General features: G+C 57.4%; 1 protein-coding gene across 4 annotated transcripts; it reads right to left on the reverse strand.

Annotated features, from left to right (window-relative positions):
• Positions 1 to 1,504: 1,504 nt before the first annotated feature.
• On the reverse strand, positions 1,505 to 27,217 carry BDKRB2 (bradykinin receptor B2). Of its 4 annotated transcripts, none has more exons than XM_037031483.1 (4): positions 26,876 to 26,948; positions 10,662 to 10,736; positions 7,218 to 7,324; positions 1,505 to 4,331 (listed from the first exon to the last, which is right to left on the reverse strand). In XM_037031483.1, the coding sequence occupies exons 3-4, from the start codon at positions 7,289 to 7,291 to the stop codon at positions 3,221 to 3,223; spliced, it is 1,185 nt and encodes a 394-aa protein (XP_036887378.1). In that variant the 5' UTR covers positions 7,292 to 7,324; positions 10,662 to 10,736; positions 26,876 to 26,948; the 3' UTR covers positions 1,505 to 3,220. The 4 variants fall into 4 exon arrangements, with proteins under 4 accessions (XP_036887378.1, XP_036887377.1, XP_036887376.1 ...); XM_037031482.1 differs by having other exon boundaries at positions 7,218 to 7,329; XM_037031481.1 differs by lacking the exon at positions 10,662 to 10,736 and having other exon boundaries at positions 26,876 to 27,217.

Genomic DNA, 27,217 nt, shown 5'->3' on the forward strand with positions numbered 1-27,217 from the left:
GGCTGGTGGGAAGTGAGGGCACCAGGAGAGACCCGAACTCTCTGCTGGGCTCCGTGCTGGCCTTGATGTCCCATGTGGCGGGAGGGTGGAGAATGAGCCAGGGAGCGGAGAGAGGGAGACACATACGGCAGGGCTTGGTGTGTAACAGCTCCTGCAGACCACGTTAAGGATGTGGAACTTTTTTGAAAAAAAGATTCTATTTATTTTTATAGAGAAAGGAAGCAGGGAGAGAGAGAGAGGGAGAGAAACATCGATGTGAGAGGCACATTGATCAGTTGCCTCCCATACATGCCCCAACGGGGAACCAGACTTGCAACCCAGGCACATGCACTGACCGGGAATTGAACCGGCGACCTTTTGCTTTAGGGAATGACGCCACCCACTGAGCCACACAGGTCAGAGCTGGATGTGGAACTTATCTCCAGAGGAGTGGGATGCTGATAAGGGTTTCCTGTTAGAGGGTGCCACGGTCACTCTCACTGTCGTCTTCCTCCTCCTCATCACCATTGTCGTCACCACCATCATCGTCATCACCATCACCATCGCGACAGCTCACACATGCTGAACGCCAGCTGTGTACCAGGCACTGTGCCGAACACTTTCACACACGGATCCTGCTGGCAGTTCTCTGAGGTAGGTGCCATATTACCCCCATTTCACTGATGTCAGTGTGGACCCAGGAAGGATGCCTGAGGTGCCCGACACCACAGAGCAGTGAGAGGCCGAGCCAGAACCAGGACTGGAATCCGTTCTGGTTTCCAGCTCAGTCTGTCCGATACCAAAGCCTTAGCTCCTGAACACTGACCGGTAAAAGCCTCTCTCCGACAGTGTTTGCACTCTGACGGCGTCGCTGGCTGAAGGATGGAGACGAAGCACCGGGAGACGGTGGTGGCTAATGTCAAAGGTGGGGAGGCTGGTAAGAGAGATGGTTAGACGTGGAGGAAGGAGATGAGTCAGGGCACAGGGGAAATCTAAGAGCTGCCGATCCATTAGGCGGAAGAGGTGAAGGAGCAGGTGCATTCTTCGACAGGCCCCAGCTCTCTGGCACGGGTGGACGGATGTGTAGATGGCCAGTGCCATTTCTGTAGACACAGAATGCAAGTTTTGTTTAAGGAATGAGTGAATGGATGAATATATGGATAATGGAGGGGACCCCAAGTGAATAAATAGTGAGTTCCCCATCACTAGGAGTATGTAAGTAGTGGTCAGACAACTATCTTAATCTGGACCTTGTAGTGGACACTGCTGATTTGGCAGAGGTCGAATGAAAAGCACTCCATAAATATATATTACATGTGCGAATGAATGATGGAGTCACCGCCATTCAATGATTCTGGGGCCTCACAGTGCCTCTCAAGCACCTGATGAGAGCTTGGCAGTGGAGGAGTGTAGGATGGGGGAAGTGTTCAAGTCCTATTTAATTTTCTTTACCTTCTACGTGAGTCTCTTTCAGACTGTGCATTGTAATACGTGTTAATAAGTATACACAGGTGGTCCACATTGTTAAAATTCTTTTACTCGGAATGACACACAACCGCAGAGGCTCAGACATCACTGAGCCTCAGGGCAGAGCTCTGAAGTAGACTTGACAGAACCGAGTGGAAGCCGACGCCTGGCAGCATCCCGAGGCGGCGTGGGGCTCTGGGCGCCGTCACAAAAGAGCCGAGCAGACACCCTCCAGCACACTGCTGCTCGGCGAGGACGTGGTTTGCACTGGTGGCTGGTCTCCCGTTGTCTGTGCTGTGCATCTGCTGTACACGCGGCAGCTCTCTGGGGCACTCCCAGGGCAGGGGTTCTTCACCGAGGAGCCAGTCCACCCCCAGGCCGCTCCCCTCCTGCAGAATGACCGCCACTCCTTGGACCACGCGTGGTCTCAGGGACCGTTAGGAGCTCAGGGCTCTGAGGCGGCCCTGCTCCCAGGAGACCCCCAAATCAATGCACGCCCACTGATGAGTGTGGGCCGCACATTGCAAGGCGGCCTTTCTCTTCTGCTTCCAACGTGTACATGGTTTAGCTCCCTTCTAACACTGTATGGTCTCTCCTTCCTATGTCCCATTTTCTTTTTCCAGCTACAGGTGCACATGCTTATTGGGCAGAGGGCTGCCGGGGGCCAGGGTTAGGGGGGACCTGGAATGGGGAAGGAATCTTTTGTGACCCTTCTTGTTTTAAAATCTGGAGCTGGTCAGGATTTGTGGGCGCTCTGCTGCCCAGGCCTCCTGGCCCTCCAGGTGCTATCCCCCCAGGACCCCATTCTGTGCGCATGGTAACACCTCACATTGACATAGCACCATTGGTTTTTCAAAGTACGTCCCTGCCAGTCCCCTTCTTTAAGCCTTACAACCTCACGTGACAGAGGAGGAAACCGAGGCAGGGACAAGGTGATGTGCAGCTAGCTGTAGGAGGAACTGGGGCATCAGGCACCTCGCCCCTCTGCCCTGCGTAGCACCCAGAGTTTGCTCGACCATGCCACAGGACAGCCTTCCAGGGGCTACAAGTGCTCAGCTGTCCCGACTCGAGCTGGCAAGCTCCTCCGAGGCAGAGCCTGCCCTTTCTCTTTCTGGCCTCTTGCCCTCAGTGCTCAATGCTGTGTATACAGCAGGTGCTGGATTAGTGCTTATTGGGTCCTTCTTGGGCATAGATCCCCTTGTCTGTGGTCAAGGGGAGTGACAGAATCCCAATATCCTGGTTCTTACCAGGGACCCTCAGAGATTCACCTTCGTTAATCTGAGACATCATTCTCCAAAGTCCTGGCCCAGTGGGTTATAGAGACCCAAGGCAAAACTCAGCCAGGCACGGTGCACGCACTCAGCACCTCACCAAAGGTGGAGGGTGGTTCTCCTGGAGTTCTGAGCTGTCATGCTGGGGCAGGGGTGGGGGGTGGTCAGGGGACAGCACGTGGGAGGAAAGCTCAGGCATTCCCATCCCTGTTCTCAGGTTCTGTCCACTCCCGGGAAGAAGCAGACTGGTGCAGGTGTGGCAGCAGATAAGGATAATGCTGTGGTGCTGATGGGGCCCTCGCCTCTTCCAGAGGTCGCCCCATCCACACATCCGTGCTCATGGCAACCCGGGCTGGGCAGGAATTGTGCTCCTGGGTTTACCGCAGACACCGGCCCATTGCCCACTGTCACCCGAGGGATGACTTCCGTTCCCAGTTAGGCTCATCCTGTGGAGTGACTCCACGAACCCTCACACATATCCACAGTGGCCCGGTCACCTCTGCTCACTGGCTGTTGCCCACCCACACCGGCAGTTTGTGGATCTGCCGATCCACCGAGATGGAGGTCCGCATTGTGCCCATGGAGCTCTCGGTCACGTTGGGCGGTGCCGCGCAGACCTCTGTCCGGCAGAGGCGCTGGTACACCTCCCGGGACTTCTTTCGGAAGTGCTTGCCCACGATGGCGTACACCAGCGGGTTGAGGCAGCTGTTGCTGTAGGCCACGTAGGAGGCGATCTGAGTGAAGACGTCGACGACGTGCTCCTCCCAGCAGCTGGAGAGGACGCCCAGGCGCAGCAGCGTGTCCAGGAAGGTGCTGATCTGGAAGGGCAGCCAGCAGACCACGAACAGCAGCAGCACGGCCAGGACCAGCACCGTGGCCTTCTTCTCCGTCTGGATCTCCTTGAACTTCTGCATCTCGTTTTTGCGAAGCACCTGCATGATCTGCACCGTGCAGAAGGTGATGACGCTCAGGGGCAGCAGGAAGCCCACGACGTTCAGGAGCATGTTGGTGAACACCTCCCAGGTGAGCGACGGGTAGATGATGATGCAGGCAGTGACGTTGTGGCCCTCGGCTCTGTAGTCCTTCATGGTCCGGAAGGCCAGCATGGGCGAACTCAGGAGCAGCGCGCATGCCCAGATCACCAGGCTGTAGAGTTTGGCCCAACGCACGCCGCGCGTCCGGCCCATGGACATGGTTTTCACCAGGGCCAGGTATCGGTCTATGCTCACCAGCATCAGGAAGCAGATGCTGCTGTACAGGTTCATGTAGGCCATGGTGTTCACCACGCGGCAGAGGGCCTCCCCGAAGAGCCAGTCGAAGTTGTTGGCGATGGTAATGGCCCAGAAGGGCAGCCCGCAGGCCAAGATCAGGTCGGCCACAGCCAGGTTGCCCAGGTAGATTTCTGCCACGGTGCACCTGTTCTTGTGCAGGCAGAAGACACTGAGGACAAAGATGTTCTCGAGTGACGCCAGCACGAACAGGACCCAGAGGAAGGGGGCCTGGATGGTGTTGAGCCAGCCCCACCAATCGGAGTGGACACAGCCATTGCTCTCGACATGGGTCCCATTGAGAGCAGGCTGAAGGACCTCCGAGGTGATGTTGAGCATTTCAGCACTGAAAGAAAGTGGAAAAGGGACTGTTACACCTTGAGGTCCTAGAGGAAGGAGAGCAACTTGTGCGGAAGGAGAGGGGCACTGGGCGAACAGCTTCCAGGAGGCGAGGTGTGTGTGTGTGGGGGGACCGGGGGTCCTTTTTGTGGCTGCTGTACTCAGAGAGGCAGCTCAGGTTCATCAGACTCCCGGGCTTCGGGGAGGCATCTCTGTTCTTTGGGCCTAAAGGGACGGACCCTGCTCCTCAGCTCTCGGCTCCGCTGGGATGTTTCCCAGGCCAGCACCCATTGCCGGGACTAACAATCACGAGTCCTTGAAGCTTCCAGGAAGGGAGGATGGGTGGCACACATTCCTTCCTTATCGTGTGGGCCCTTGCAGAAGTAGCTGGCATTCTTTCCGCCTCTCCTGGCCTGGCCATAGGTGATTAGGCGATGAATTTGTGAGAACGGAGAGATGATATCATGCCAGACAGGGAGATTCCACTTGGCTCTGAGACCATGGCCCATCTGCCCAGGCCTTTCTCCTGCGGGCAGCGGGCAGCACCGTGTCGTCGTGCCCTCTCTGGGCACAGCGTTCATAGTGATCCGAGGTTACAGACCACAGAGGGAGGGCAGGGGCTTGGGAGCCAGACCATCCTCCTGGGTTCAAATCCTGGCTCATTTATTAGCTGTGTGACCTTGGGTAAGTTAATTAACCTCTCTGAGCCTCAATGACCTACCTCGTAACACAGGAATAATAAAACCTACCACAGTGGGTTACACTGGGGAGCTAAGCTAGTTGTCTCGTTTTGTGAAACCATTGAAACAGCCGGGGCCGCTGTTTGCAGGGGCCCGTCTGAATCGACAACTTCCCCTCGACCACGGTGGCTCCTGTCTCACTCTCGGGTGAGACTCAGCCCACAGGGCTGCTCTCTGTCCAGAAGCATTGCTGTTGAGCCTGATTCACTTCCACTTTCAGGGAAACTCTGGGTTCGCTTAAACCAGCCCCAGCTGTGTGGTTTGGCAAATCGCTTGACCTTTCCGAGCTTCCATTCTGTTTTCCTTACTTTGCACAGCTGTTGCGAGATTCAAATGGAAGAGTGGGCATGAAGACACTGAAAAGCTGAGAAGAGCCCAGAGGGCCAGACTAGTAGCCATTTCCCTGGTGCTCTGTGGGGTGGGGGAGGGGAGGTGGAGGTAGAGGGGCTTTTCCTGGGCTGTGGTGGTTGCACAGGCTCAGCGGGAGCAATTGAGCAACGAATCCCCGGAAGAGCTTGCTGGTTGCCCTTGGGATTTCCCAGGAAAAGTCCCTGTGGTTCCTGGAGCAGCTGCCCAGCTGCGAGGGGCCAGACTGGAGACTTGTGGTTCAACGTTTATCCCTGCATTTATCCTTCCAACCAGTCCAGAGTGTCCTCTGTGCCAGGCCCCACCCTGGCTGTAGGGACCCGGAGGGGAATACCAGTGTCCCCAGCCCTGCCCGTCACCCTGTATGTGATGAGGGGCTAGGAGACGGGGGACAGGGGAAGGTGGAAGGTGCCTCTGGAGCTGGGTCTGGGAGGATGCGGAGCCAAGGTGGAGAGAGGACCGACCAGGCAGAGGTGCACCAGCGGGGAAGCCACGGGCATGCTCTGGAGGGCGGACTAGATGTTCGAGGCAGGAAGGGGCCAGAGATGGGGCTGACAACGGGAGTAAGACAGTCATCAGGGGGCTAGGAAAGCGAGGCGCTGCCCCCGGGGCTTCAAGAAGCAAGGGTGGGACAGACAGCGAGCTCTGGAAAGAGCCTTCAGGCGGCTTCAATGTGCTCTACGTGTGTGCTCATGCCTCCCTTCTGGGGCTGGAGTCTAACTCCTCTTTCCCTGAACTCGGTGACTTGCTTCCCAGCCATGGTACCAGAGGCAGGGACACTGCATGACATCGGAGATGAGGTCACAAACTACAGTGCAGTGTCCTGCTCCGACTCTTGGGCAGCTCACTCTCGGGGGGGCGGGGGGGGGACACCGGGCACCACGTTATGAGGACACTCACAGCCTTGTGGCTCCAGCTGAGGCCCAAGATGTCACAGGGCAGGGCAAGCTGTCCCCCCACCCGGCCCTTGGTTCCTGACCTGAGCAAACCTGCAGGTTTGGCGAGGCTGCCCCTGCCAGTCCCCATGGCCCGTTTCCGCAGCCACAGACGCCTCCTGTGTCCTTGGCGCTCCAGGCCCAGGCTGGTCTCTCAAGGTCGGACTCCCCAGAGACTGGAGCCTCGCACCAGACAGTCCCTCGACAACAGGGGGCACCTGGCCCAGAGCTGGCTCTGAGACGCCGTGGGAGGGGCCCGAAGGTGGCCCGAGGAGGGTGTGAATGGGAGTTGGCTGCAGGGCCCAAGCCCTGTGGCCCCAGCTGAGACGGCCATCTGGTGACTTTCCTTGTAAGCCACACCTGCCACAGGACCCGGAGGCCAGGCTGAGCCCCCACTCGGGGCCGACCCTCCCTTTCTCCTGCTTCTCCTTGGGATACGTTCCCCCATATTCTCTCTTTAGTGTCTGGCCTTCCACAAGACGTCAGCCACGTTCTGAGGCCATCCTGTCTCCACGGCGACCTGGCACATCTCTGTGACTCCTTGGGTGTTGGCCTCGGAGGTGCACTGCCTTCATGTCCAAGTTCATCCAAGATAGTGCACCTATGACTGCCAGTAATGTGTCCTCTCCCTGCGGCCCCTTCCCCAAAGCCCACAGAGCCACCTCTGCCCCACGGGCCTACGGGGGTTTGAACACTGGCCGCGCCAGGCCTCGAGAGGTATCGTCTTTGAATTCAACACTGCTGTTGCTTCGACTGTTGTCCAGGAGATGAGGGTCCCCTCCCCCGTGCATCCTCCGGGTCGGAGGCCCACCTCCACCCGCAGATGTCAATGCCGGACTCTCTCTGACTCACCCGAAGGAGACTGTGGTGGGCACCAGCTCTTCATAAACAGACAGGAATGTCGGTCTCTTCCAGACAGACAACATTTGGATGCAGAGTGGATGTGAGTGAGGCCTCACCTGTGCTGGAAGAGGAAAAATGGTTAGAAGGCAGCCAGGGACCCCGAAACACATACTCCCCACCAGGCAAGGCCAGTGGAGTCCTTTGCTCCAGAGCTCTGCCCTGTGTCGGGCACCAGGGGCATGATGCTGAGGACCGGCCTGGTGTCTGCCCGCCAGGAGCTCCTGGGTCAGTGGGGAAGCCAGACACTACTCAGTCAGGGAATGACCAACAACTGGTATCCGCGAAATAAGATGAAAAGTCCCGTGACAGCGCATAGCATGGGGTCCTGGCGCGGCCCGGGGCAGGGGACTTGTGGGTGTTTATTATGAGACTCAAGGGTGAGCGGGAGCAGAACAGGCCAAGGACGGAGGCGGAGAGGAAGACGCCTGGGCGGAAGGAGCTGCTGGAGCAAGGGCCCTAAGGCAGGGAGAAGCTGGAGGTAAGTGTGTGTCGGGCTCTGGTGTCTGCTAGGGGAGCCAGGATCGTGGTGGGTGGGGAGATGGAGGGGAGGAGATTGGAAGCAGGGAGACCTGTTAGCAGGTGCTGTGCATTAGTCTAGGCACGGGATGACGGAGCCTGAGTGTGTGAGCCTAGGCAGGGAACCATGGAGCCCGAGGGGGCGTGCATCCAGAGGTGTTCGCAGCCTAAAACTGCATGCCTGGGGCAAGGCCGAAATGGAGGAGCTGGGGATGAGTGGGAGGACGTGCCCAGGACACCCCACCCTTCTCCCCTGCCCTGAAGGGAGTGCTGCCCTCTCCCCTGAAGGAAAGAAGGGGGAGGGCTGACGAGGAGAAACAGGATCTGGGGCTGAGGCTCGACTCTGTTAAGTCTGAGGTGCTTTTGTGACTGGCAGGCGTGGGTGTGAGTAGCCGTGGAGCCCAGCGTGGGTGTGCAGCTCGGTGGAGGAGGGGCCTGGGCCTCAGGACAGGCTGGCCGTGGATGAGGGAGCGGAACTGGATACAGGACCTTTCAGGGCTTACAGCCTAATGAGGGGGGCAGGATGGATGAGCCTCGGCAACCACTGTGGTCACTGCTGCCATGTGCTCTCAGGTCTGAGCCGGGCCCTCACCTGCGTCCCAGGTCCAGCGGGGCGTCCAGGGACAAAGCCTGTCTCTGCTCTGCCTCACGTTTCCCTGCACGCCCACCAGGGAGGTGGGCGCCGGCTGTGCCCTTGGCTCACTGAGGAGGAAATGAGATGTGGAGAGGAGTGGTGACTTGTCCAAGAGTCGTTGCCAGCACACCTGGCAGTGGGGCTTCACCCGCTTCTGCTGCCTGGAGCTCTCTCCTGAACCGCATGGGCCCTCTTGCTCCTGGCTGGGGGGGGGGGGGGGGGGCGTGAAAACCCGGCGCATGCGTGTGTGTATACAGGGGTGGAGTCCTGACCGGCCTGCCTCCGCCTCTGGCCACCCCTCAGCTGGGGGAGTCCGCAAGCACAGCCCTGGGCTTCTAAGCCCGCCTGTCCTCGCTCAGCTGTGGGAGGCGGAGATAAGGCTGCGGAAACGTGCTCAGGAAACTTGAACACGTGGGGGAAAGAGAAGCCCGTGTTGGTAAGCAGGAAATGAAGGGGACCCGTTCCATGAATCCAAGGTTTACGGGAGCCTTCAGAAAGAGCTGAGGCCAAGATGTGCAACTTGCCGGGGATGCAATGAGCTGCAAAGCCCTTCTGATCCATCAAGGAGGGGGCCCCAGGGGAGGGGAAGATAGCCCTGCCTGCCCCTTGGAAAGAAAATTAAATGGGGGCATGTGCTCCAATGAGACGTTTCTCAGCAACAATTACTGAGTGTTTTCTGGGTGCTGGGATTCAGTGGCAAAGAGAGGAGACAAGCTTTCTCAGCCAGTGACAGCTGTCCAGGTAACTCGGGGCCTCCAAGCTCGGTCACCTGGCCTGGAGCCCAGTGTTTCCTGCCTGGGTCTACCTGGCTAGGTATCCCCAGATCTGGCTGAATCAGCCCGGCAGGATCCTAACTGCTTGCCAAAGGCTGTAAACATTGCTCCCATGAGCACAACAAAGCCTAGGGCTTTCGGCTCTCCAGATGTCCTGAGACCAGGGGGTTGAAGGTCTGGAGAAGCTGGAGTCCGAGGTTGTTCTAGTCATTTCTCTGTACCCGCTCTGGAGACCTGCAGTGAGCTGGGGCAGGACCTTTGCCTCACTCCAGGTCACTCTCCCTGCTGTCCCCCTTCAGGGCCACCACAGGTGGGCTCTGCCATCTGGTACCCCATGGGGTTTTGCCAGTGGGGTCTCCAGCAGGAGGCTGAGGGAGGGAGGAGAGGGAGGAGGGGGTTCTGCCTCTCAGCTCCCTCCCTCCAAGCCTCCAGGGCTGGCTGGCTGTCCGATTGCTAGCTCAGGCCCCAAGTGGGGAGGGAGGGAAGGAAGGATGGGGAGGGGGAGGGCAGGACTTTGCTCTGCCCTGCAGACCCCAATTAACATTCTCTTCATATTAACCAGTTTGGATGTGCCCCCTGTTTCCTTCTGGGACCCTGACGAGAATATCCCAGGGTTATAAAATCAGGCGTCAGAGAATTATTCTGCGAACTTTGTGGGGAGCAGGTCATTGGCCCAGGGGTGGAGGTAGTGGCCAGGAGTGGACCTCTGTGTGTGGTCTTGAGTCTGTCCCTTCAGTTCCCCTGGGGGCCTGGTTTTCCTCACCCATGAGCCAGGGCCACAGACCTCTGTCCCCCCAAGACTGATCACGCTGGGGTCAGGGTGGGAAGAGGTGACTCTGAACTGGTGTTTTCCCCCCTTTTCCAAACCTCTGCTTTGGAAGGGACATCCAGTGTTCTGATTCACTCGTACACTATCTCCCTTGGAATTCTGTCCAAGAAGACTTACTTTTAAAATATTTCCTTTCATTGACTCATATAAACATTGGGTCTCGGAGCCGTCAGGAGAAAATTCCCCTTCAGCCTGGGAGGGAGTTTGTCCTGGTTTCCAAAGAATCTATGACTGGGGGGCTCGGAGGCTGTGGCCACCACAGAGTGTGCAGCAGCCCCTTCGAGAGGGCTGAGTTTTGCCTCATCGGGGGCGCCTGGCCCCGGAGCCCGTCCAGCCCAGCGCTTGCTTGGTGGCTGCCTGTGGGGGGTGGGGCACTGAGCACTGGATGGTAGTGGCCCCCCATGTGGTTGCCCCTTTGGTGACACTGCTGAACTAACTGTCTGGGGTGGCTCACGTGTCCCCAGCACCTCTTTGCTACTTGTCATTTCCCAGCAAGGAGAGCAGGCCCCTGTCTGGGCGGGACCCCAGGTCCAGCCAGACTTCATCACGTTGTTTGTAGTCAACGCTAAATGTAAGAGTCCATTGTATTCATTTTTTACAGGTGCTTTTTAAATGACAAATGATGCTCATTCTCCACTTACGTCGGGGGTGTGATGTTACAGCTCAAACCTCCGTCAGGACTGGTGAGGCCGACACTGAGATAGCAGTGACCGTACCTGTGGAAGGGCCCCAGCTGGCGCACAGGTGGCAGCCAGACCGGGGAGTGAGACCCCTCCATCCGGCTCCTAGGAAGGCCGCCCTGCCTCTGCTGGCCGCTGCCCGGCGCACATGGGCAGCCCAAGTCGAAAGCACCGAGCACGTGGTGACCGTGTCCCAGCATAGGCGCTGTTCTTCCAGCCCCACCCATGACGGCCCGCCCACTTTGGCCACCCCTGCGGTGTGAGGTTCAGGGGGAGTCCCTTCCACCTGGTCTGGCCACCCACTCACACGCTCGGCTGAGGTTTTCCGGCAGTGTCTCCACGGCTGGGCAGAGAGAAGGGTGTGTCCCTGCAAACACCCAGTCCTATTCCGGGGCCCAGGGCCGGTGTGGTCCTTGTGCCCCCCGCAGCCCCCGTCACCCTGGGACACGTGTGGCTGGGTGAGTGTGTCCATCCGCCCCGCTGTATTCAGGCTCCTCAGAGGGGTGCCCTGCCGCATTCGTCTGTCCACCCTCCGGCGGCATTGCCCATCCCGGCCTCTCGGACCACCCAGCAAGCCGGAGTCAAGGCCAGAGCCAAGGCCAGAGCCAGAAAGCACTGAGGTCTCCTGAATTATAGCCCAACCCTTTCCCAGCATCCCCCCAGAGGAAATGTTTTCCTCTGTGATCTGATCCGCATGGGCCTGAGTCAGGACACTCTTTACAGACGGTCGCAAAGGCTGACTGCAGGCCACCGCAAGCACCAGGATGCGGGGAGGGACAGGGTCTCTGCATCAGCCTCGACTGCGCGGAGGAGTGCGGCCCTTGGCCCATGATTTCCAAGAGACCCTTTTCTCCTCCTCCCTAAAGAAAGACCGAAGCCATCTGGGGGTGAGGAGGGTGTTCTGGGAAGGGAAGCTCCGTTCCAGGAACTCCCAGTGAGTGGTGAGTCAGAGGACCCCAGATGCGCGTGGGGGCCCTGCCAGCCTTTGGACATTTGACAAGCCTGGAATGTTTTGGAAACATTCACGTGGGGAGTGGGGGCGCCTTGAGGAGCTGAGCCCCTCACCCGCACCGCTTCCCCCTTCTCCCGCTGAGGTCAGAGAGCAGCCTCCCCGACTCTGCCCACCCGCCCTCAGGTACCCCAGGGCTCAGGTCGTCTGTATCCTGTTCAGCATGTTTTGCTTCTTGTCAGGGCATTGGGTTTTGTCGTTTTAATGAATGAGCAATTTCAGCTGACATCCTGACACCGCTCTTTCCCCTTAAAGAAAAACGACCTCTTGCCTTTTGTTTTCGAACGTAAGGTAACTACAGTAAAGAACATGGAGAAACACACTCTCTCTCAGAGTGCTGACGCTCGACGCAGCCCCTTTCGCGTCCACACCAGCCAGCCTTCCTGCTCCCGCACTCTCACGTGGGCTGACACGGCACGGAGACGTTCCGTGGTGGTCGTGTGGCATCTTTACGAACGGTGTTGTGTGTGTTTGCTGTGTGTTCACGAAGCCAACCCTTCACTTCAGTTCCTCAGTATGGAGCACCTTTCCACAGTGGCCCCGCCACGCTGCCTGGTGCCCCTTCCCCCAGGACAATCTCCTCCATCGCCCGCCCCCCCTCCCCGCCCCCAGCCTTGGCCAGGGCTCTGCCCTCTGCCTGAGGGGCCCTTCCCCGCTCCTGCCTGCTGAAATTGAGACCAGCTCAAGGATGAGCCCTTCCGGGGGGCCTCCCCTAGGGGCCCCGCAACAGCGACAGAGGGCAGTTTTCAGGGGTCAGCTGGGCTGGGCTGCACCCTCCCACCCCCTCATCTAACATGGAATCAGCTGCTGCTGTGGAGGCATTTTGTAGGTGCGACTCAAGTCCATAATCAGTTGTTTTAAGTAAGGCAGCACAGGCCCAGTTATCCAGGTGGGCCTGATGCAATCAGCCGACAGTGTTCGGGAGCCCTGGTTCCCCAGAACAGGTGTGTCCATTCACACCGGAGGGCTCTGGCCTGCCCTCCCCGAATGGCCATTCTGACAGAGGTCGGGTTTGGGACTCGCCCAGCCAGCCCACTGTCACCTTCCTCCTCGTGCACTCGCCTCTTACCACACAGCTCCTGCTGGGCCTTTTTCTCGGGTGGAACTGCTGTAGGCAACGGAGGCCTTCCTCTCCTGTCCCCCTCCTCCTCCTCGACATTTCTTTAGGGCACATCTATGAGAGTTGCTTGTGTTGCTCCCTCCTTTCCCTGTCGAGTGCCTGACACCTAGTAGGTGCTCAATAAATGGTTGTTGACGGACTGGTAGAGGGCAGGGTAAGCCTTACCTCTCTCTTTTCATTCCCAGCAGACACATTTGAGGGGTGGAGGCAAAGGGAAATGGAAGGATGTGCTCTGGGCGCGGCACCTGTTACACCCTCCAGACCGCACCGTGTGGCTGATGCATGTTGTTCCCATGTTGCAGGTAGGAAGGCAGAGGCTTAGCAAATTAAGCCGAAGTGCTTCAAGCTCACACAGTTAGCCAGAGGCAGGGCCAGGATTCAAATGCACGTCTGCCCAGGCCCAAACCCCAAACCCCAGGCCGTTTCTTTCGCTCCAGACCACCTTCTACCCAGTGGAGAGCAGCCCCACAGAATAGTTGGAGGATTAAGTGGGTTTTCAGGCCTGGCTGTCACAGGCCTGGCTGTCCCAGGCCTGGAGGGGGCACTGTGACTTCGTCCCTCCAGGGAAGAAGCTCAGTGCAGACTAGGGCTCAGCGGCAGGGGGGCTGAGCGCGGGGCTGGGAAGCAGGCGGCCCCTGGGCCTTGGTCTCCGGGTGCTTTGGTCATGCGGGTTTCCTGGGCTGGAGACCTCAGTCTCCCAATCTCAACAGCCACCCTCAGTTTGGGGGTCGAGCCGAGTTTGGCAGGCAGCCTGCAGTGGAACATCCACAATGTGATAGTGTGAATGTGTGTGTGTTCGTGTGTGAAAGTGAGAAAGCAGGGGTGGGCTGCCCGGAGACGTCCCCCAGGGTTCAGGGCCACAGAGACCCGCTGTCTGATGACTGAGATCTGACCAGGTGGGAACCTGAACTCCAGCACTGACTAGCCATGCGCAGTGTCGGCCAGGAGGAGGATGCCCCAGGGCCTCGGTCTCTGCACCTGTCACCTGGGGATGCTACCACCCCCCCACAGCCCTGCACCCCGGGTCGGGGGCGCTGTGAGGCTGCACGGTAACCACTGGAAGGTGCCCGACCCGCTTGAATACTCCCTGCAGGTCGGTCGCCTGCCTCTCTGCTCCTTGTCGGGTTTCTGCGCACGCGTTTACTGGGGGAAAGAGTTCAGCTTTAAAAGAACGTGTTTAACCTACCCCTGCCGTCTGCTTTCCCGAGGGGGAAACTGAGGCCCGGGGAGGTGATGAGATGTCTCTACAGCCCCACAGTGAGTAAATGCCAGTCAGCAAGAAGAGAGAGGCCTTGCCTGTCCCCTGTGGGAGGAGATGTCTGGGGCTCTGGCCCAGGTCACAGGTGACGGGGCATGTGGAGACTCTCGTGGGTATGGAGTTGCTGGGGACAGGGCTCAAGGGCTGTCTTAATTGAAGTGGGGGATGCTTGCACCAGGCCTGTCCCCCTCTCTTCTTCCTCCCACCCCCAAACCATTCCTGGGTTAACCCGATGGGATCCTGGCATGGCAGCCTGGGAGAGGCTTTCAGACACTGTTGTGTCAGAAGTTACACAAGGGGGTACAGTGTGGAGGTCCGGATTCCATGGGCTTTCTCCCAGACACACGGTTGGTTAGTGGTAGAGCTCAAACTTGAACCCAGGTCCTGGTGTACCCAGACCTCCTATTTTTTATCACTGCATAGCCGTCCCTATCCCATGCGGAGGACAGAGTTAGTTGTCTGCCTGCCAATATTGTCTGACTGTTGACACGGTCGAAACCCAGACCCCAGGCCCTCACCCATGCCAGGGCGCAGTGGGGCATTCGCCAGCCCCTCCAGAGCAGCTGCCTCAGACGGGTTAGAAAGATGTCCTCTTTCCACTCTTCCATATGTTCCAGGGTTTCGGTCCTGAGCATGTGAATAATTTATAACAGGAAGAAGTAGAAATTCTTGCAAGAGAGCAAAAGCTAAAACCACGGGTCCAGCGGGAGTGTGTTTTCCAGAAAATAGATGGCTCCGGATGCTCAGGCTTCCGGGGGGGGGGGCGCACTGCCACAGGCACTCCAGCTCCTTGGAGGTTCTGGTGGCTGGGGGGCCTGGGGGACCTGGGGGACACTGACCCTGATGGGGTGGGAGGAGAGGACAGCTGGCCAGGGGCCTCCGCCAAGCTGGCTGTTGGCCCGGCTCCTTTGCCAGACGCAAGTGTGTGCTATGACCTTTGTCACCAGCCTGGTTGACAAAACAGGGGGAGAAAGACACAATAAACGGAGATTCTGAGCCAGCTGCAGAGAAAAAACAATCCTCAGGCACAAAAATATTTGGGATCTTAAGACTCCTTATGAGATGCTCTAACCTCTGAAGGGACCTCCACCACTGCCCGTTCACCTGTGGGAGTGGTCTTCTGTCCATCCATCTATCCATCTGTTCATCCAATAAACTCATGTTCCTGTTGCCATGCTCAATATGAGACAGAGCAGGAAGGAGACACCCATGGTGGGCAGGGTCAAAAGAATCAGGACATCAAGCCACATCCTTATGCCATCGTACAAGACACATCTCAAACATCACCACTTCTGAGAAGCCTTCCCTGACTTCTCAGCCAGCAGAGATCCCTCCCCTGTCTAAGACTCTATAGCAAAGGGGTGGAAGGAGTATTTTCTGAGCATCAGGGCCCTGGGCTCTGGTCCCGCGTCCATCACTGGGTACCAGGCGTGGCTTTGAATACAACACCTTGGCACTTCTGGACCTTCATTTCCTCCTTGGGAGAAGGAGCAGCTGTAGTAGCTGATTCTGCAGACTTTGCACAACCATGTTGCTTAAGAGAAAATAAGCTGCCACAGCAAAGCAGTGAGCTCTCCATGGAGAAGCACGCAAACAGAGGCAATGGGATTGGCATACTGTGTTTTCAGGGGCTCCTCTCCTCCCTCATTGGCATCCAAAGACGCCTGAGGAGATGGGTGTGATGAGTCAGCCTTAGCTATAGTTCTCCTTCCCTGGGAGTGGCATGGCCGAGAATCTCCCTGCCTCCCTGCCCTGCTCCCCGAGGCTCCAAGAATCCCAGGTCCGGGCCCCTCCTTGTCAGGCCTGCCCAAATCAGAGCCACAGTCAAGTCAAAGCAGCCACGTGACCACTGCCCTCTGCCCAGTACCGCTGCGGGAAGGGGGGTGCCTGTTGGAATCCAGGGAGCAGGCCTTCCAAATTCCGAAGCTCTGGTTCTGCCAAAACTACACCTTCTCTAGGAAGGAAGCACGTTTCTTAGCGAGGATCTACAGAGGGATGGGCCTGGCCTGTCCCAGACTGGAGCAGCAGGCAGGGCGGGAAAAGTCGGCCCCGAGTCCCCAGCCCAGGTGTTCACACCGTGCCTGGGCTCCGGAGCCGGCAGAGCTGGACCTGTCTTGATTTGTCTAGCTGGGTGACAGGGACCTGGCAACTTCACCTCTTGGTGACACGGGGTAACCCTCTCTGTGAGGAAAGGGGAGCGGCCAGGGGACAGAGGTGGAGAGGAGGGAGGAGGGGGGCGGGAGAGGGTGAATTGATTGTCCTGGGCTGTCTACAGGGTCAGAAAGTGATGTGTGTGAGGTCACAGGCTCACAAATGGGGACCTGTGTAATGACCCCAAAGCCACCAGACTGACAAAAGAACCAGGAAAGAGCCAAGTTGACTGTGGTCAATTGTCCAAGGCAGACCCTGCTGGAAAGGCCCAAAGTTTGGGGCTGAGTTTGGGGCTCAGGGCCCCTCCTCCACCCGAGTCGTAACCCAGGGGTTACCTTCCCAGAGCCCGGGGGGGCTCCTCCTCACCTCTAAGGTCTGCCCCTCCTTGGGGGGCTCCTGGAGAGGTGGCCTGGCCCAAAGGTGGTCTGAGGCAAGGGCTGCCGGGAGGGCAGGCCTGGCTCGACCCCCCACTCCTGNGACCCTGCTGGAAAGGCCCAAAGTTTGGGGCTGAGTTTGGGGCTCAGGGCCCCTCCTCCACCCGAGTCGTAACCCAGGGGTTACCTTCCCAGAGCCCGGGGGAGCTCCTCCTCACCTCTAAGGTCTGCCCCTCCTTGGGGGGGCTCCTGGAGAGGTGGCCTGGCCCAAAGGTGGTCTGAGGCAAGGGCTGCCGGGAGGGCAGGCCTGGCTCGACCCCCCACTCCTGGCTTCTCTCCGAAGCTCTGCTTCCTGCCCTGCAAGGCGTGGAGTTACGGCGTGCCTCCTCGGGGTGACTGTGAGGATGGGATGACTTAGTGCTTTTGGGCGCCTGGCCCACGGGCTGGCCAGAACCTGCGGCCACTCACGGCGGCTGCCCTCCGTCTTGCTATTGTTGGTGCCATCGTTGTCATTATTATCACGCTGCCCTGGGCCATGGACGCAGCAGGTGCCTTTGAGCAGGTGGCTTTCCCGCTAGGGGCCTCAGTTTCAAGGAGGGAGGGAGGTGGCCACACAGGTGATTTGGGGATGTCCCTCCAGCTAAGACAGCCCGTGACTGGCAGCTTTCTGAACCCACTCGTCTGGTGGCAGGGTGGGCCTCACAGTCACAGTTGCTGGTGCTCACGTGTGCACACACACAGACACGTGTCCACTGCGTGTCGGGGATTCGCAGACCTTGTCTCCTCCCTTGATCCACATGCAGTGCTGTATGAGGTTGCCCTGAGTGTGACCCCATGCGGTTCAGGGGGAAAAGTAAATTTCAGACAGGTCTCTAACCCCCAGGGCCCAGCCAGCTGTGAAGGGCAGTGCAGGGGTCTGGCTGAGTCTGCCCTGATGGTGCCCACCCCCAAGGCCGCCTTCTCCGAGTGGGGTGCCAGAGAAGAGGGCCTGGCGAGCAGGAGAGCCTGCCTACCCCAGTTACAGAGCCCTCCCAGGAACGGCGTTTGCAGCCCTGCTGGCACAGGGCGTTTCCGCCTGGCAGGGGCTCTGAGGCCTTCGCACACCCCACCTGGGGCTGCAGGGCCCCCAGGAGTCTCCAGGTTGGTGTTTCTGGTCCTAAAGCAGGTGGAACGCTCCCACTTCCTGAGCCAGGATAGAGGACAATTTCTGACAGGCATGAGCTTGCCTAGTCTCCTCGCATTTCACAGTTTGGGGACCACAGACAAAAGCTTCCATGGTGCCCTGCTTGGCCCACTGTGACTCAGCACCAGGCGGAGGCCCTTCCAGGTGGCTCACACCCCATGCCCTTGCTCTACAGCCCGGCATAGGACGCACAGGCCACAGCATCTGGGCCCACTGCCGGGTCCCTTCCCCTCTCTGAGCCTCAGTTTCCTTACCAGTGAAAGGGGAGAGGTGATGTGTAGGCGCTCGGCCCACATTAGAGATTATTACTATTAGCGAAAACCTGTGGCTGCTGAGATGCCATCTCCCACCTTCGACCTCCAGCTTCTGGGCCCTGACTCCTGCAGGGACCCACGGGCGAGACAGAACAACAGTGTGGTTTGTGAGTGCGTCCGGGCCCGGCGCGGACTGAGAGTGGGCAGGAGAGTGGCAGCCAGATGTCCCCTCTGAACGGGGTCAGGCAGGGGAGGGTGGAGGGGCTCCCCAAACTATCTCCAGAAAATTCTATTTTGGGGGTAATTTGATGAAGCAAACCAAAAAGCTAAAAACATGCTGTTTCCTTTTTCTTGGCATTTGTGAAAATGGTGAACAGGACGGGAAAGTATAGAGAACTGTTTATCATATTTTAGAGAAGGGGAATAAGAAAAGCAGACTATTCAGGACTAAGGAACGGCTTAAATGTGTGGAAAATGGTGCTCCAAAGAATTTGCCGAGAGAGAGAGAGAGAGAATATACTTCTGTTATCTTGTCAAGAGGGAAAAAGCTGGGCACTGAATTGTATGTAGAATGCGGCAGAGAAAGTTCTGGAAGGCAGAATACCAAATTCTTACTCTTGGGGGCTGCCTTTGAGCCTGGAACCCAGGCTGCATTTGAGGGGTTTTTTTGCTATCTGTAGGAGTCTCCAATTTTTCCATGGGGAACACACATGGCTTTTGTGATGAAAATATTTAAATAAGCCAAGTGTTTTCTTCGATTTTTTTAAAAATAGGGAATGAATTATGGCTCAGCTTACGTAAGAAAGATCATTAGCCAACTCCTGCTCCAAGAAAGAACTTGCTTACATTGAAAACTAGTAAATAATTGCACATCATGTTTTCATCTCAAAGGAAATGTTCAAATATTTACAAACTGTTTCTTCAATGATTTTTCCTTTTCCCCGGCCCCCTGGTCCCAAGCAGGTGGATGCAAGTACGCTTTCAACCACCGGGGAGAAAACAGCCAGGCCAGTGGCCGCAGAGGGGAACCACGGGAAGGCAGGCTTTCCTGCTGGGCGGCAGAAGCCCCTCATTGTCATGGGGTGAACTGAACGGGGTGTCCCAAGGAAACAGAGGAACAGGGCAGAAGCAGATGGTCTATGAGTAAGTTTTTCAGGTTGGTTACAGAAAGGGCACATTTGTAACCAATGGGGCTGCTGCCTTTGCTCACGAGGGACCCCTCACCTGCTTCCCTGCAAGTCATCAGGGGCCCCTCTGTTGGGGTGTGATGTATTTGCTGGTGAAGAAAACCTGCAGCCAGCTGGTGCTTCTGCCCTTGTACGTGGCCTTCCCTCCTACCCTGCCCAGTCAGCTCTGTCACGGGAGGCAAACCTGCCACGTGACCAAAGAGTGAGGGTGACAGCCCACACTGGTGGCAGGCGTTTGGGCCCCAGCTCTGCCATTTATTAACCACATGGCTTTAAGTGAGTGGCCCCTCTCTGAGCCTGGGTCTCCCCACATGTAGGACAAAGAGCATTATCTCTCATGTGCTGGTGGTGGCCAGGACCCAGTGAAGTCACCCCTGGCCCTTGGGTCTTGCTGGTCCTCCCTCCCTTCCCTGCCTCTGGAATGACGGTTGCCTCCACTGTCCCCAAATCCACAAATGGTTCTGGGCAGTGACTGCCCCAGGGGCCCCCAGCTCCTCGGCCATAGCTGCCACAGTCTAAAGAGACTCTTGGAGGAAGTTCCCCAGGCTGCTTGCGAGGCCCTTCCCACGCCTGCTGTGTGTCCTCACAGGAAATCGCGTGCCCATTGCCAGGGCATGCAGGTATCCCTGTCGGGCTGTTAGGACCATTAAGCAACTCCGGCCCCAGCCCCCTCCTATTCCCTCCCCAGTAGCAAGACCGGTCTCCGCACTGGCCTGAGCACCCCTCGTGAGTTCCTGTTACACCTTCCCCCATCCAGGTGGGCACAGGGCCTCTTGGGAAGACCCGGAGCAGAGCAGGCCCCGCCCCCGCTCGGTCTCAGACTAGCTGTCTCCTCCACTCTCAGGCGAGGACACTGCCCTGGCTCACAGGTTGATCAGAGGCACACTTGGGACAGTTTGGGGTGGCACGGCAGCCCAGGGGTGGAGCTGGGATATACTTCTGTGCGGCCCTGGGCGTCTACCCCACTGCCTTTCCCCCATTGGACAACACCCCCGTTTCCCCTGGGACCAGGACCCTCTGGAGAAAGAACTTGACACCTGACCACGTGGACGACAATTCTGACATTCTAGACATGTCACAAGCTGGTTGTGGGGACATGCAGGCAGCAGAGAGGCTGTGTGTGTGTGTGTGTGTGTGTGTGTGTGTGTGTAAAGCATGTGTGGGAGAGTCAGGGCTTTCCAGAGGGACAGGACCGATAGGATGTGCACACGCAAGCCCTAAGCTGGGGGCTGGGGACGGACGGTGGGTGAGCTGAGGCCCTGGCCTTCGAGGGGCTCACGGGCTGGCAGGAGAGACAGTCATACCGATAACCAGAGTGCAGCATGGCCAGTCTGTCACTGAGGGGCCACGGCCATGGTGCGGGCGCCAAGGAGGGACCTCAGCCCGCTGGACAGGGGCATAAAAGATTTCATCTTAAAGGATGAGTAGGAATGAAGTAGGTGAAGAAGCTGGAGGAGAGTGAGGAAAAGCACTGTAGGCATGGGAACAGCATGAACGAAGGCCCAGAGGCATCAGAGGGCCCGGTGTGCGTAGTGTGCTGGGTCATTCAGTTTGCCTCGTTTCATGCCAGCTTTTCCTTTTTTCAGAAGAGCCAGGCCCTCCATCAAGGTTTCAGGAGCACCGTTGGGTGTTCCGGCTTTCGGTAGGGGAGCTGTCCCATCTTTAAGGCAGTAGAACCACTGGCCCATTTTATAGTTTGACTACCCCGCCCATGGTGTGGGGAGGGGCCTGCCTTCCCTTCCCTTACTCAGGATTTTCTTTCCAATGGGTGTGTGGGTGTGTGCGGGGGAAGCGGGAGCCTCCTTCCCATTCCTCGCCCTCACATAGTCACTCTAACAAGTTCGTTCTGCCTTGGTGGCCCTTCCTCAGCCCACATTGCTCAAAGCCTGCAGGTGTGGAGCAGAGCCTCAAGTTCAAACACCCACAGGCCCCATCCAGGGGGCAGGCTGGAGGTGAGGGCAGAGGCTGGGGCTCTGTGGGCACCTGGAGGACCAAGTCCTCGCCTAAAGGGCTGCGTGTGACCAGGTGGAGTGTTCAAGTTCAGCATGGCTGAAGCTGCCTGCATTTCTAGAGAAGCTGGGAGTCTGAATTTTTACCTGAAGTGTTTTGGTTTTTACATATTGACTCTTTTTAAAAATACCAGTGGCTAAATATGTAGCACATCTGTGAGCGTGTTGGTCCATGGGCTGTGACCAAGACTCTGGGTGCAGGTGGAGGTGGAGACAGGGGAGCCCCAGGCACTGGCCGTGACCTGGGTGGGGGCATTAGCTCTGTGCGCCCCTGCCTGTATTTATGTAGGTGAGGCATCTGCTGCGCAGGGACACAGGAGCCTAAGGAATGAGAGCCCAGAGCAAAGGAGACCTTTCTGGGCCGAGGAAAGCCCTCAGCCAGGCAGCTCCTCCCCGGACAGCAGGCCTGAGGAACGGCTGGGACGCAGGAGCCCACCTGTGGCTGCCCACGTGCCTGACCACCAAGTCAAGTCACTGCCCACGGCTCTGTCCAGCATCTCCCTATAGTTCCCTGCACGCTGTACGTCGCTTTCTGCTACGCCCTCTCCTCTCCTCTCATCAGAGAGACAGCTCTTGGTTTTTCCTTAAATGGACTTCTGATTTTAATGTTGTTTCCTCTCTAGTGCATCGCTTTGTTTTGTTATGTTGGTATTTGTTCTTTTGTCTACTGTTTGTGTGCGTTACTTGGCTTATTAAACTGAACACTTCGTTGATTCACTGGCCATCTGTACTGTCAAGTGCTAGTTATGACAGATGAGCTGTATGAGTTTTCCTGTGCGCGTGGCTTTGGCTGCACCCAGCAACTTGATTGGTAGCATCTCCATTGTCAGTCACTGCTCAGATATCTGTGATTTCAGTCTTAGTGATCTGTGATGGAAAAGTTGGGAAGAAGAGTGTTTTGTAAAATTGTCCAGTGGTTTGTGATGTTCAGTTTTCATGTTTGATGTTTTCTGTAGCCACGTGATGCAACCTGTAACAATTCTACACCTTGGATTTACTGATGTTGTTTTAGGGCCTACAATGTAGCACCTGCAAATATCTCATAGAAGCGTATTCCTTGTAGAGTACAGAGTACTATGACTTATAATAAATGTAATGTGTTTCATATATACATATATTCTTCTACTCTCCTGGAGTTTATGTTTCAATTTTTAGTAAATCTGTTGAAATTTGTATCTACCTGTTAGCATCAAGAATAGAAGAATAATCATTCTTCCAGGTAAGATAAAATCTTTAGCACACTTTTCCTCCCTCTCCCTTCCCACTTTCAGATTCAGTTACAATAATGGGAAAATTTAGTTCCAGATTATTGCTTAATTTTTATGTCTTTTCTGTTTTACATATCCCTTCATAACAGTTGTAAACCTTCCTCACCTCGTTACAGCCAATTTGTTGGCCATTCCTTAGAACTGGCCTCGCTGATCCCACTAACTTGTTCTACAGCACGCCTTTCTTTTTCTGGACTTACTTGGTGGGACTGATTTCCCGAGTGGCTGGAAAGTACAATCTCCGAGGCTCCGGAAAGGCCCCAGGGTCTCCTGTCTGTGGCCACACTCTAGGCGCATAGGGGTGCCACACTCTGGGCTGGGCTCGGCCTTTCCCCTTGGGGGACTTCGACTGGGCAGGGGAACAAGACATGATGTGACACTTCCTAGGCCCCGAGGAGCTGGGCTGGGAGCTCCTGAGGCTTCCTGTTCTCAGGGTGAGGGTGTCTGTCAGCCTGAGAGGTGGAGGGGGCAGGCATGGGCTTGGGGACCCCGAATCACTCGGTTACGGGGCCTCAGAAAGGGGGCCCTCTCTGGGGGAGTCCAGAGGGTGGCTTTGGGGTCCAGGGCAGAGACAGGGCCTGGGTTCCTCTCAGATTTGCTCCCCTCAGAAAGCTCTTTGCTCGGGCCGTTTGCTTCAAAGTGTGGACAGCAGCCCACCTGCTTCTAAATCCCTGGAGATGTTAGTGAGTCTCTGGGCATCCAGACCTCCAGGTCCAAGTCCCGGGGGAGGGCCCAGGCATCTGTGTGGGGGACCAACATCCAAGTGACTCCCGGTCACAACAGAGTTAGAAAATGACTGGTCTTTCCCCATCAGGCCGCACTGCCGGGAGTGTGGCCGCTCGGGGACCCTGCAGGAAAGAGGAGGGGACGTGGCGTCATGGCTACACATTAGCACAATAACAAACACAGAAGCTGCAGGGCGGTGCCAGGGCTCAGCACGCCATGGTCTGTGATGCCCTGCCAGCTGTCCGGCCCAGGCTCCCCTGACCCTCAGATGCGGACCCAGAGAAGCAAGGTGACTTGCCCGAGGCCGCTCAGCTAGCTCGTGGGTTTGGGTGGGGTTCCGGAAGCCAGCCCTCTGTGCCTCACCTCACAGCACCCCACTGGCCACAGAGCCCAGAGAGGCCCGAGGTGCTGCGGGTGGGGTGGAAACTTTGAGTTTACGGGGAAGTGCTCAGGGCCTCGGCTGGCACCACCCACGGATGCATTACCTAGGAACACGAGCGTGGGTCGGGGACTCCCAAGCCACCGTCACCCCACTGCAGGGCAAAGACATCTCTTTGGGGGGCTCCTTTTCCTGGCCCCAGAGGCTGTCCATTTGCTAGGCATGTGCACGGAGCAAGCCTGGTGGCTGCCTACTCTACACCTGCACCACCTGGGTTAACCCTCCCCCCGGTTCCAGGAATAGGAAGGGGTGCCCCGCCCCAGGCAGTGGAGAAAGCTGAGGCTCAGAGAGCTTCTCTGGCCAACAGCAGTCGGATTCTGAACTCAGAGCCCTTGTTCGTTCCAGCCTGCTTTGTGCTGGGATAGTCTGGGGGTGGGGACTCACGCTTCCCTGGGCTGCAGAAAGCCCCAGATCCCCCTTCAATAACAGAGCCTGAGAAGCAGCTGACTGCCTGGGCTTGTTCTGAAAAGCGTGTTTTGATGGAAGGATCATGGACATCGAGCTGAGAGAGGACCAGTAAAGACTAGGATTATCGGTCCCACTCAAAGAAATGGGGAGTGGACCGTTGTTCATCGGGAGAGGAGTTCAGCTTCAGTATAAAGAAGAGCCCTTTAAAGGCACCACTCTCACGAGATGGATCGAGCTGCCTCGCATGGTAGTGAGCTCTCCACCCCTGGAAGCATGCCCACTGAGATGGATACTCAGGGGCTAGGGGATTCCTGGACCAGGTGGGCACTGCACCTGATGCACTTCGGCTATCAAGTCTTAGTAAGTTCTCCTCATTTGACTCATGGCCCTGAGATTCTCCTGGTGCCTTCTGGCTTCTCAAAGCTACACAGGCCTCTCTGAGTGCCTTTTTCTGGTTTCTCAAGTAGAATTCACTTTTGGAGTAGTTTTGGGTTCACAGGAAAATTGAGTGACAGGTACAGAGACTTCCCACCTCCCTCCAACCCCCACCTGTCACAGCCTCCCCTGCTACCAACACCCCCCAGAGTGTCACCTTTACTACAGTCAGTAAGCCTGCACCCACAAGCCCACAGTGCACACCGGGGCTCACTCTTGGGGTGCACATGCTGTGGGCTTGGACAGCTGTAGGGTGACATGTGTCCGCCATTGTAGCTTCGTGCAGAGTAGCCCCACTGCCCTGAAGACTCCCAGGCTCACCTACCCATCCTGCCTTCTTCCCAGCTCTGAAACCCCCTGATATTCTCCTTGTTTGCACGGTGTTTCCTTTCCCAGAACGTCACAGAGTTGAAATCCTACAGTACGTAGCCTTTTCAGTCTGGCTTCTTCATGTAGTGATGACTTGGTGTGCTTCCTGGGCCTGCTCTGTGACCAATGTTCATTTACCCATCCATCCAACCATTCAGTCATTCAGCAAGTACTGACCAGAGCATTCTCTGTGGTCGGCACAGATCTCAGCGTGGGGTGGGGGTGGGGGGCCTCTGTGATTGGACAGACAACGTCTCTGCTTTCATTTGGGATCCCAGAGCCCCCAGTGGGTCTCAGGGCACGCTCCCCTGCCCCAAGTGGACCCCTCCCTGACCAAGAGGTGGCACAGGTGAGGGGGACAGCCCTCGGCGGCGCCCTCGGACGCCCTCTGAATGTTCAGGCAGGCAGAGTCGGTGTGTTATCGGAGACCACATGGCATAGCTGTCTCACCTGCTTGGTCGTGCTGGCCAGCACCTCCTGAGTCTGGTCTAATCCCCAGCACTACTCAGTCTCACCACCTGTGCTCAGTTCATTCCCTGAACCTTCCCTGTGTGCAGATGGCAAAGCCCGAGTCCCGGAGAGATGGAGTCACTTCCCCGGACCAAAGGCTCTGCGTTCTCGCCCTGAGACTCGGGGTTCTCATCTCCTCCTCAAGGGGCTTGGAGCGTGCGACTGCGGGGTTTTGTGAGTTCAGGGCAGAGCTGGGCTGAGACCCTGGGATCCTGCCTATGATGTCACCATGGGAACCTTCTCAGGGCCATTCAACTCCTTCCCCAAGGAGAAGGAAGACAGCAAACTCCTTCTTCAAGCTTGGGGGGCTCCCGATTACAGAATGTTCCCATCACCCCCAGCAGGGCACAGAGGGAGTCTCTCCAGAGAAGGAGGACAACAGTGTCCCCTGGAATCGCTCGGAGAAGAAACGAGAGGTGGGGTTGGCCCAAGGGCCCCTGTTGCCGCACACGTGGACCCGAGTTCCTGCTGCGTGTGGGCTGCCAGGAGCGACAGGCAGCCGGTGACTCAGGGAGGCACATTCCAACCTGCCCGGGGGAACAGTGCCCACTGCCCCCCCACCCCACCCAGGCCCTCGAAATTACCTGCCCTCAGCAGTTTTAATAACGGCTACCACTTATTGAGGACCGACTGTATACGTATGTGGCACTCCTCAGGCATGAGCCCCATCTCTGTCTTTGCAACCACTCTGCCAGGTCAACTTTATGGATTCAGATGTGGGGGAAAAGGTTGTGAAAAATGTCACTCAGGGAGTAGTGACAGAGCTGGAGCTCCCAACCAGGGCTGGATGCAAGTCCACACTCTTTGCCCCTCTGTCTTGCACCAGGGCAGTGGGTGGGGTCCAGGGACAAGAAGTCCCATCTGAGTTAGAAATCACCACGTCCATGAGCATCGGCCAACATTTACAAAGCCCCCTCCATCTCAGCCAGATTTAACCCCTGCCACCGGAGGGAGCAGACCAGCAGGGTCTTTGCACACAGAGGAACTGAGGCTCAGAGAGGTTGAGTAATGTATGTGAGGTCACACAGGGCCCGTACGCAGCAGCAGCAGCAGAGTGGGGTGTGAAAAGCCAGGTTCTGGAGTCTAAACCTCACCCCTGTCCCGGCCGCGCCTCACCTGGACTGAAGCTCTCCGTGCGCCCCAGGTACCCACTCAGAGCACAAACATCAGATCAAGTCTGTCCTACAAGGCTCACACAAGTACAGACGGATATGCCTGTCCGTCACCCCGATGCCACGAGAAGACGAACCCAAAGCAAACAAGACAGTGCCTCTCACTGGGAGCCCTTCTTGTCCCTTGTCAGGACTAGGGAAGGGAGGGAACTTTTCCCAAACTCCCCAGGACCTGAGGGCAACTTGTGTCCCAGCCCAGCAATCAGCCCCTGCAGCCCCCACCTGCCTGCCTTCCCTCTGTGCTGCGGCTGCCTGTCTGCCAGCAAAGGCGAGGTGGCCGGCTGGCCCTCGCTGGGCACCCACCTTGTCCGGAGGGAGCTGCGAAGGCACCTCGGTCGCTCTCTTGTGCAGAGTCCAGCAGGGCTGTCTGGTGTCCCCTCCCCTCTGAGGAGGGAGTGAGCTGGAGCAGTGGCAGGAACAGCTCATCTTTCAAGGGCTGGGCTGTGATGTCATCACCCTCCTGGGCACTTCCTCCCTCCACCTCCTGCCCGGCCCTGCGCACCAGCCCCCCTCTCTGAGCCAGGCGGACTGCAGTTTCCAAACCCAAGACCACAGGGGCCAGCTAAGAAGGCTGTGGCTGCCCAGGGCTCCGTCCTCCATCTGAGCTTTGAGAGCTCGGGGAGTTCCGTAGAGGGCTTCCAGATC

Source organism: Sturnira hondurensis, unplaced genomic scaffold, assembly GCF_014824575.4.
Source record: "Sturnira hondurensis isolate 20B ecotype Veracruz unplaced genomic scaffold, ASM1482457v3 Scaffold0021143, whole genome shotgun sequence".
Classification (NCBI taxonomy): domain Eukaryota; kingdom Metazoa; phylum Chordata; class Mammalia; order Chiroptera; family Phyllostomidae; genus Sturnira; species Sturnira hondurensis.